At 48.9% G+C, this 10,303-nt stretch overlaps 1 protein-coding gene across 1 annotated transcript in view; it reads left to right on the forward strand.

The window, feature by feature from the left end:
* Positions 1-7,991, forward strand: part of LOC148543476 (butyrophilin subfamily 1 member A1-like) — a 45,157-nt gene extending 37,166 nt beyond the window's left edge. Inside the window, exons 6-8 of the mRNA XM_088451601.1 lie at positions 3,349-3,369; positions 6,003-6,029; positions 6,317-7,991. Coding sequence (XP_088307727.1) covers positions 3,349-3,369; positions 6,003-6,029; positions 6,317-6,900 — 632 coding nt within the window. The 3' untranslated portion in view covers positions 6,901-7,991. The remainder of the gene's footprint in view (positions 1-3,348; positions 3,370-6,002; positions 6,030-6,316) is intronic.
* Positions 7,992-10,303: the final 2,312 nt, after the last annotated feature.

Below are 10,303 nucleotides of genomic sequence, written 5' to 3' on the forward strand. Positions count from 1 at the left end.
CTCAGCAGTTCTCCTCGGCCGTCTTCTTGTATTCAGTGTACAGAGAGCTCCGCCGATCCATTGTCTGAGGAGCTGCAGATTTCCTGATCCCGGCAAGGGCGTTCTGGCGGCCATTCTGCGTCAGCTTAGGCTGATGGCTGCCCGATGTTTATCTGATGCTACGTCTACGGACTCAGCGCTCAGATCTGCAATAGCGGCTGCCTCCAGATGCAGCTTTAAATGTACAATGATCTCTGGACATAGGACCTCATTCAGAGCCGCTCGCAAAATGCGAGCACTCGCTCTGAATGAGGGCGGCCGCTTTTCTTTTGAAAGGCGGCCTCCTGGCCGCTCGCTAAGCTGTGGGTTACCACCCACAGCTTTAGCGAGTGACTAGGTGATGGTCGCAATGGTCGAGACCATCGCGACCATCGGGGCTTGCGACGAGACCCTTGCGGTAGGGTCTCGTCTACCGCAAGCCCCAGGTAGCTTCCTGCTCTGATCCTGATCACTGGTGATGTCAGTAGGGCCGCCTGTAACGGCAGGCGTTCCTTCAGGAACGCCTCCGTTTGTCCGGCCACCCCGCCTACAAAACGGGGCGAGCTGTCGATCAACATCGACAGCTGCCCCTTTTATAGTGAGCCCCGGTGTGAGTGCATTTGTCACTCGCTCCGGGGTTTGCGCACGCGCAGTGCGAGCGCTGCACGTGCGCAGGCCCTCACCATTGACCCGCTTGCGAGCGGGTCTGAATGAGGTCCATAGAACACTGAGCTACAGAATGACACTATACACACAATACAGAAATAAAGGCACATCCTGCTGTACAATATAATAGTGTATAGTGTTCAGGTGATATTACTCCGTATGTGATATCAGCACACTGTACACATTATCCTGCATGAATAATAAAGGTGAGTGCAGTGTCATTGCGTCTGATCGCAGGGACGTTACAATTATTTCATACATATAATCTTAAATACCTACGTGTAAGGAAAAAGAAGAATTATTTGAATCTTAATGTAAGAAAGTTACTTATAATTGTTAAAAGTATATGTACAGCCAGTCAGCATAGGTCGCTTTGCTCTCTACATTTGCAGACTAATGCTCGGTACACGTCGCGCTGACTGAGAGGCTGATATGGTAAGCTATATACACTTACCAATCGGCTGCTTGATATGTCTGGCCGAACATCACAACAAGACGGGCATTTCAAAATTGCCCTGCCCGTTGTGAGGTCAGTGTCGATGTGATGTCAGTGTCGATGTGATGTCAGTGTCGATGTGATGTCAATGTCGATGTGATGTCAGTGCCGATGGTTCCAGCAGCAAATGTACGTGCGATCAGCAGGTCGCCCATACACTCAGGCAGATGTACTGATATATATCTGCATGATATATCGGCATCGGCTGTGCTGCAGGGCCGACCTGATATATCTGTGAACTACGTCGTTCACAGACATATTGGGTATACACACCCACCCGACTGCTACCAATATATTGGTAGTCGACTGACTGAACGACATATCAACAAGTGTGTATCTAGCTTAAGATTATACACATGCTTCATGAAAAAGCCGTCAGGAACGGTGAAACGCATTCAAAGTCTTTTGAACAACTGCTGCTGTTTCTTGCTCACTATTATTCTCACTGACTACTGTCTATTGGAGAGACTATTGCTGGCCGCTGCCTGGCCTACTAACATCATGGAACACTAACACTGGACGCTGATTGGGGCGTTACATCGTGCACTGCCTTATCCAACACAGCGACCAGGGTGTTCCGGACTATTGATAGACAGTTAAAAGGTCGACAGTGTCTAGATAGACACCAGGGGCCAAGTGTAATAGGGTGAGAGTTTAGAAAATGTGAGAGTTTAGCAGTAATCTTTCACATTGGTCGAGTTTTATCTTGAAAATGGGAAAAGATCTGGATGAGAGTTTAAATCGAGAGTTTATTAGTATAAAAACAGGCGAGTTTCCATGTTCTCGGACTCTATTACATTGGCCGAGTTTAAAAAGTGTGAGAGATTACTGCTAAACTCACATTTGCTAAACTCTCACTCTATTACATTTGGCCCCAGATGTTAAGCAGACAATAGGTCGACAGGGACAAAAGGTCGACATGGAAGATGGTCGACTGGGTCTAAAGGTCGATAAATAAATAGTCGACACATGTTTTTTTTTTTTCTAACCCTAGTCTTCACCCTAACCTTCTCCTTACCTATAGATGGTTCAGCCAGAACCCTCCCCAGTAATAGCCGCCGCACATGTATGTTCGACAGACTACGCATGTGCAGTAACGCTACAGGGTCCCGATTGAAGAGTGACCACTAATGACATGACTTCACTCCTAACACATTACAAGGATGGACTCATTCTGTCCCTGCATGTGTTTTCTGATACATAATGGCGAATGTTACTTTCTTATTGCCATGAATAAAGATAATTGATAAATATGCCCCTAACAACTCCGTCATAGACAGAGAGGGTCCTCACGAGAGTCTGGGGCATATGTATGAAGATTTGCCTTCGAAAATTAAGAATCCTTATCGCTGCATATCAGGTAATAAGGATTATTGTCTCAGGGGATTGTACCGTTCATAGACGCCTGTACGCGGACCCCGATAGGCGCCCCTCTCGGTGATCAGTAAGATATAAAGCGATCGCATTTCTGATAATTTTACTTCCTGCTTCGGGGGTCATTGTAATTTAGCGCCAATAACAAATGCATTAGGATCACTTTGCAGCATGCTGGAAGCCTGGATATGGTGTCACTGAACCGTTCTGAATGACGGATTATCCGGTATACAAGCGTATGGGTATAATTATACTTTATAGGAATATTATGGGCATTATACACACAGCTGTTTAACAAACCCCCTTTTCCTACTCTATACACTTATCTTTTTTTATTTTGCAGTTTAACCATATAAAAAATTGAATCCTGTGACATTTTAAAGTGTAACCAATAAAGGCTGCGCGTTAAATATTAATCATCAGTGGCCCTGGACGCACTCCAATAAAAGGCCTCCTGCGTTCTGCCTTCTCTCTGAGTGTACTGAGTTATGAGGTCACGGAGTAGCCCCCCCCCACCTGAAAATCTGACATATTAGTAAACCTGATAAATGCCAGGGTGGGGAGGGGGGTTTACCGCATCATTCTCACACTCTGCCGCGATAACAATCATAAGACTCCAATACTGTATATCTCTCAGCCCCAGGGTGTGGCGGGACAGCCGCTGCAACCTCTATTTCCTGGGGCCACGTTATTACTCGGAGCCACAAGTAGTGACACGCACGTGGCCTATATTTGCTACACTCTGACTGGGGTTCTCTACCTAAAGCATGTTGTTGTTTGTGTTCTATTTTCAGAGCGCCTGAGACGTGAAATTGGTGAGTGTCTCTGCCGGAACAACATAAAATAACTGTAAGATTGGGATTAATAGCACAGCACTAATAACGGTAATGTCAGCGTGTGCGCTGGTCAGGCCCCCGCCACTGCTCTGCAAGCACTAATAAATGCGAATATTTGAGTTCACCCTGAATCTACTGATTAATAGCTAATGATCAATGGTTAATACATCTCTATATTAGCAATGTAATATGTCTGATATTTAATAGGAAAGGTCATTTGTGTATACATTGTGCCGCGTGGCCTGTCAGTGATATATTATATACAAGGCGAGGCTATTACCGGGCTGAGTAGATGAATTTCGGCTGCTGGGTCAGATTATTGCACAGTGGGCTTGATTCAGAGGCGAACGCTAGTTCTTGCGCAGTTGCGATTTCTTTCGGATTCACAGCTTAGCCCGGATCCATTACGGATCGCAGTTGTAACCACCCACAGACGGCACTATCTGCCACTCAAAGCAGCGCTCTGGCTTTGTGCTACGAGCGCACGATTCCCCATCGCAGTGACTGGCTTACGCATGCGCACTGAGCAACAATCGCCCGGCAACGAGTGAACGGGTCTGGATCAGGTCCTCGGTGCGCTGCCGGCTGCCGGAGAGAGAGGAGGGGGCCCCGAGACTGCACACGGCCCCCCCTTCTCTCTTGAAACGTTCCTGTTCCTATTTATCACATTTTTAATGCGGATGTGATAAATTATTGTCACCTAAATTCACAACATGAAATGTAAATTTTTACAAGAATTTAGCATTGTGCTCTTCCCGGGAGATAGCTTACACTATCGGTGTGCTTCCGGTCCCCCCGCGTCTACTGTGCATGGCCCAGGCGTCATCGTGGGCCAACTGAGAGGGATCCGAAGCTTATGGGGGCTGCATTGCGGTCAGAAAAATGGAGGGACCGTGGGCCTGATTCAGTCCCGTTCACAAGCGCTTCAGTGCTCGTGAGCGGGTCGATGGTGTGCTCTGCGCACGTGCAGCGGCCGCACTGCACGTGCGCAAGCCCCGGAGCGAGAGAGAAAATCTCTTGCTCCGTGGCTCACTACAAAAGGGGCGGCTGTCGATGTTGATCGACAGCTCGCCCCATTTTGTAGGCGTGGCAGGGGGGGTGGCTTCACAAACGGAGGCGTTCCCAAGCGAACGCCTGCCGTTTGTGGGCGGCCCCACTGACATCACCAGTGATGTCAGTGAGAGAGCTTCTGGCTCTATTAGAGCCAGAATCTCTCTGGGGCTTGCGGCCACGAGACCCTACCACAAGGGTCTCGTCGCAAGCCTGATGGTCGCGATGGTCTTGACCATCGCGATCATCATCCTGGCCGCCCGCAATAGCTGTGCATGCGCGAGACCCGGCTAGCAACGGGCAATCCGTCACTCCGGGTCTCGCACCAAAGGGGGCGAGCTGTCGATGTTGAGTGACAGCTCGCCCCGTTTGGTGGGCGGGCTGGGGGGGTGGCTGCCCAAACGGAGGCGTTCCCGAGGGAACGCTTGCCGTTTGTGGGCGGCCCCACTGACATCACCAGTGATGTCAGTGAGAGAGCTTCCGGCTCTATTAGAGCCAGAAGCTCTCTGGGGCTTGCGGCCACGAGACCCTACCACAAGGGTCTCGTCGCAAGCCTGATGGTCGCGATGGTCTTGACCATCGCGATCATCATCCTGGCCGCCCGCAATAGCTGCGCATGCGCGAGACCCGGCTAGCAACGGGCAATCCGTCACTCCGGGTCTCGCACCAAAGGGGGCGAGCTGTCGATGTTGAGTGACAGCTCGCCCCGTTTGGTGGGCGGGCTGGGGGGGTGGCTGCCCAAACGGAGGCGTTCCCGAGGGAACGCTTGCCGTTTGTGGGCGGTCCCACTGACATCACCAGTGATGTCAGTGAGAGAGCTTCCGGCTCTATTAGAGCCAGAAGCTCTCTGGGGCTTACGGCCACGAGACCCTACCACAAGGGTCTCGTCGCAAGCCTGATGGTCGCGATGGTCTTGACCATCGCGAACATCATCCTGGCCGCCCGCAATAGCTGCGCATGCGCGAGACCCGGCTAGCAACGGGCAATCCGTCACTCCAGGTCTCGCACCAAAGGGGGCGAGCTGTCGATGTTGAGTGACAGCTCGCCCCGTTTGGTGGGCGGGCTGGGGGGGTGGCTGCCCAAACGGAGGCGTTCCCGAGGGAACGCTTGCCGTTTGTGGGCGGTCCCACTGACATCACCAGTGATGTCAGTGAGAGAGCTTCCGGCTCTATTAGAGCCAGAAGCTCTCTGGGGCTTGCGGCCACGAGACCCTACCACAAGGGTCTCGTCGCAAGCCCGATGGTCGCGATGGTCTTGACCATCGCGACCATCATCCTGGCCGCCCAGGATGTGAGCGGCCAGGAGGCAGCACAAAAAAAAAAAAAAAACCCGCCCTGATTCAGAGCGAGCGCTCTTTCAGGGCGTCCGTCTCTGAATCAGGCCCCGTGTTCGGAAATGGAGGCGATGTATAATATTTGTAGGTATTTGCCCAAAACTGGTGTTTTCGGGGGATGTCCTGCAAATTTTGTTTAATAAATATCTAATTCCTTTGTGAATTGCTAGGCCTCATGTAGATGGTATTACCACAAATGTCATTTCATTATTTTTTTCTTTCTGTCTAGAATGGAGGAAAGTTTCTGTTAGAAAGGGTATGTACTGTATGAAAATCAGTTTCTACTGGCTTCTCTGTGTCTTTTTACCTAAATATCTTCCTTTATTTCTGTATATGATTCTTCTATGTTTTTATACTCTCATTTCTGTTTGTAGCTGTGTATATTGTGCTTGTTCTTCATGTCTGTTGGTCATCGTGCCCTTGGCCCCCATACCTGACATCACCATAACAGAATGTGTTCATTCATCATATTTATTTGTGTGTTCTCTCCTCCGTTTGATGATCACTTTATGTAATCACTTTGTTTTACTGTAATCCCTTCAGACTCAATGTTGTTTGATCCTCTCACCGCTTACTGCGGCCTGCTCGTCTCTCCGGACGGCCGTAACATCACAACCAGCGATGTGGCTCAGCAAGACTTCCAATCGCCGGAGAGGTTTGACACGGAGCCTTGCGTACTTACTCAAACTCCCATTTGCTCGGGAACGCACTACTGGGAGACGGAAATCCTGGAGCAGAACGGGAATTTCTGGTCTCTGGGGATAGCCAATCAGTCTGTGAGGCGGACAGGAGGCCAGCGCGAGGGCCCTGAGGTTGGAATATGGGCCATTAGGGCAACGAATGAAGGTTATTTTGCTCTCTCTGCCACTCCTGAACCCATCACGTTTTCCCAGTATCCAGGGCCGAGGGAGCCTGGATTACTGAATGACAATGGAGCACATGAACCCATGAGGATACAAAGAGTGGGGACGTTTTTAGACTACGACAACGGCAGGGTCTCATTTTATGATGTGGACACCTACAATCGCCTCTACACATTCACACATACATTCACGGAGCCTGTTCATGGATTTTACTATGTTGGTCCCGGTATCTCTTTCACATTAATTTGTAATACTAGGACATGAGCTGAACAACAGCGGCTGCAGTAGCCACAGAAATGAGTGGGCACATTATTGCCATCTAATCGCCCAGGTCCAGTCTGAATTTTTAAAATAGGGACATAAGCTAGTGCACCTGAAAAAGGGCCATGGCCTCATAGGGAAGAGATAGGAGAGGCCATGAGATGCTGGGGATAAAAGAAGAGGAAGCTACAAGTGAGAATGATAATAAACAGGAAAATTCACAGGCCCCCAACAGTGCCACCTGCCCTGCGGTGCCCTGTGCCATGGCACTGGTCGCACTACCCTAGTTACGGCCCTGAGTGCTGCGATGGCATAGCGATCACAATGGATTAGCATACTATCGCAGTGAGACTGCGTGTGTAATCGCAGCCGCAATCCATAGTGAATCAGGCCCATTAAACGGCACCAGCAATGAGCTGGTGAGATAATACGGTGCCAGCAATAACTTGGTGACATAACATGGTGCCATCAATCAGCAGGTGAGACAATACAGTGCCATCAGTGAGCTGGTTTAAGGTGATGTGTTCCGCAGGAGTGGTAATATATGGGGTAATATATATATATATATATATATATATATATATATATCACTAAATAGTGTAATGGTATGTTATATTGTTGGCTTGTAGCCCAGCACTGTGCATTCCTCTCGTCAGTCTCTATAACAGTTTAGGGAATGAAAACTAATGTCTGATTAGTTGCGGCACCTCGTGTGTATTATCACAGATATCTTCCATCTGCCTATTTGTCTGTGTATTCACCACTCTGACCTGTTACCCTCTCCCACATGAAATGCCGCCTGGTGCCGAAATGGTTAAAGATACCCTCACCTGAATTTCATCTGCCACGTCCTCTGCCAGCTCCCCAGCAGTCCTGATCCACAAGTCAGCAGTCAGAAAGGATTTATCTAGCGCACTAAATAATTCAGAGAGCCAGCGGGGTGCCAACATGAAAAGCTGAGAACCGGTCTTATATATGTATAAAGATTTTTATTCCATATATTAATATTGCTGTGTATTAGTCACTGTGTATTGTGTCATTTGTATATCTTTATTTATACAGTCATTGGTAAAACTTTCTATACCTAATAAAAACAATCCATGCAAAACAGTGTCACGCAGAATGCAATTATGTTCATTTTTGTTAAACAGACTTTATATATTATAATGTGAGATATTTTTAATTAGTTATTTTGGTGCTATATTATAGTCACTATGAGGAGCCCAGCTACACATAGGGGGAGTGGAAAGTAATTCACAGAAACATTATCACTTAGCACCTCTTCCTACAGTTACTGGAGCCCTGCCACACATTAACGGTGAGGGGAATGTCATACACACAGACATGACCACTGAATACCCCTTCATACAGTTACTATGAGGATCCCTGCTACATAATGTAATGGGCATAGCCACCTCCCCCCAACAGTCACTGTGAGGAGCCCTGCTACATAATATAACAGTGAGGGGAATGTCATACACACAGACATGACCACTAAATACACCACCCTACAGTTACTATGAGGATCAGGTCCCCCGATGCAAGGCAGCATTAATAGCTCCACGCCCAACGAGATCTAATAGTAGCTGCTATCTAAGGAGTCTATTCATGTAGAAAGTGAAAACTAAATTGTTACTTATCACTATATATTGCAGCAGTTTGATGCGCTATATAGCTTTGTTAAGCAGCAATTCATGTACACTTACCTTTTCGGCGTTGCAGTGTGAAGGAGAAGGTCCTCTGCGATCCCGTCTTCAGCTCCTGCGGTGCGGGATCCTCCGTGTGCGCACGCGCTGGCACCATCCTCCGGCAGATCAGGGACAGGGGGAGCCGGGTGACCTGGGGACAGTGACTTATTACACCGGCGACCGCACATCAGGGACAGGGAGGAGGCAGAGCCGGCGGCAGCGGGGGAATGAACAGTCTGAAGTGACCCAACATTATGCCAGTTGACTTCACTAACATCGGGGGCAGCGGCGCGTAAATAGTCTGGGGAGAAATGTTACGGGGCTGACTGCATGTATCACAAAGCAGCGGTCGCAGGCGGGGGGGGGAGGAGGCAGGCGACAGCGGGGGTGAGAACAGAACGTTGGGGGTCGGGGAGGGTGACAGAGCGGCGGGGGCAGTGTGGCCGGCCACGGACACTGCACATTTCAAGTGCTGCACGGGTCATGGTGTGAGGCAGTGTGGGGGAGCAGCGCCGGGAAGGTGAGAGCTGGTGACCCGGCATAGGCCGGGTCACCTTACTATAGTGTTGGTGGGGTTAGAACGAGGGGGCACTGGGCGGAGTTGGGCAGCAGGGAGGAGACCCAGCATATGCATACGCCCTAGGCTCCTCTGATTGGCTGCTGCCGGTGAAGGGGGTGGGGAGAGCAGGGAGAAGGCGGGGAGACAGGAGTCTTTCCCCTCCCATGAGGCACATTACGCCGTTTTGAGCTGCCGCAAAAGCTTTTAAGAAGCGAAACTGAAAGCTGAGCTCTCCCTGCTTCTATGAATCGCTCTCCCCATGCTAGGCTATGGGAAAGCGATGTCTGTGCTAATCAGGGGTAATGCTGGAGAGATCTGAGAGTTCTCCACGGTGACCCCTTCTATGAATAGGAAGAAGCAGTGAAAAGCCCTGTTATCTCCGATAAAGGGCGTTTCACTGCTACATGAATAGACCCCTAAATCACTGAGAACCGATTCACTGCGGATTAATGCTTGTGTTAATAATGAAAAGAAAAAAAAGAGTCTTAAAACACAATATAAATTATATTTTTGGATAGACCAAGAAATAAAAAAAAGTTTCTGACAAAAATAGCACAAAAAATGTTAAATTTGTTTTTGTCATGAAGGTGTTAATATGCAGCAGTCTAATTAAACAAACCTCTGATTGGTTGCTATGAGTCACAACATATGTTTCCAGTTAAATAAAGTTTTAGAAATCAAACACTGATATCCCACCGAGCTGCAAAATGAGCACTGAACAGCCAATCAGCAATTAGCATTTATCTTGTGCACGTTAGACAATGTGTGCGTGCGTCTGAATGGTTAGCAGGCCAAAGTGCAAATGTTACCTACGAAGTTGAACAGTTACCGAATGAGTTCTTTAATAACAGGTTTTGCTGGTTGTTGCTGCACCACCATAATGACTTCAGTGATGTAGATAATAGATGTCAGGCGTGATATCACGTGACGTCTAATGCAAGTACGGCAGACAAACTTATCGTTCCGGTCGGTACTCACTAAATGATGTCATCCGGTTGGATCGGTCGGCAACATCTAGTGTGTACACTCGATGCCGCTTACGATGCGGGCTCTGTCAGCGACATCGCCCAGCAGACCTGCATGCATAGTCAGCGAGGGCCATGCTGCCGAATGCTGCATGGCCCCCGCCGTTGCGATGTCGCTCCCGACATCAGCAATC

The sequence above is a fragment of the Taudactylus pleione genome, unplaced genomic scaffold, assembly GCF_031769625.1.
Source record: "Taudactylus pleione unplaced genomic scaffold, aTauple2 ptg000001l, whole genome shotgun sequence".
Classification (NCBI taxonomy): Eukaryota; Metazoa; Chordata; class Amphibia; order Anura; family Myobatrachidae; genus Taudactylus; species Taudactylus pleione.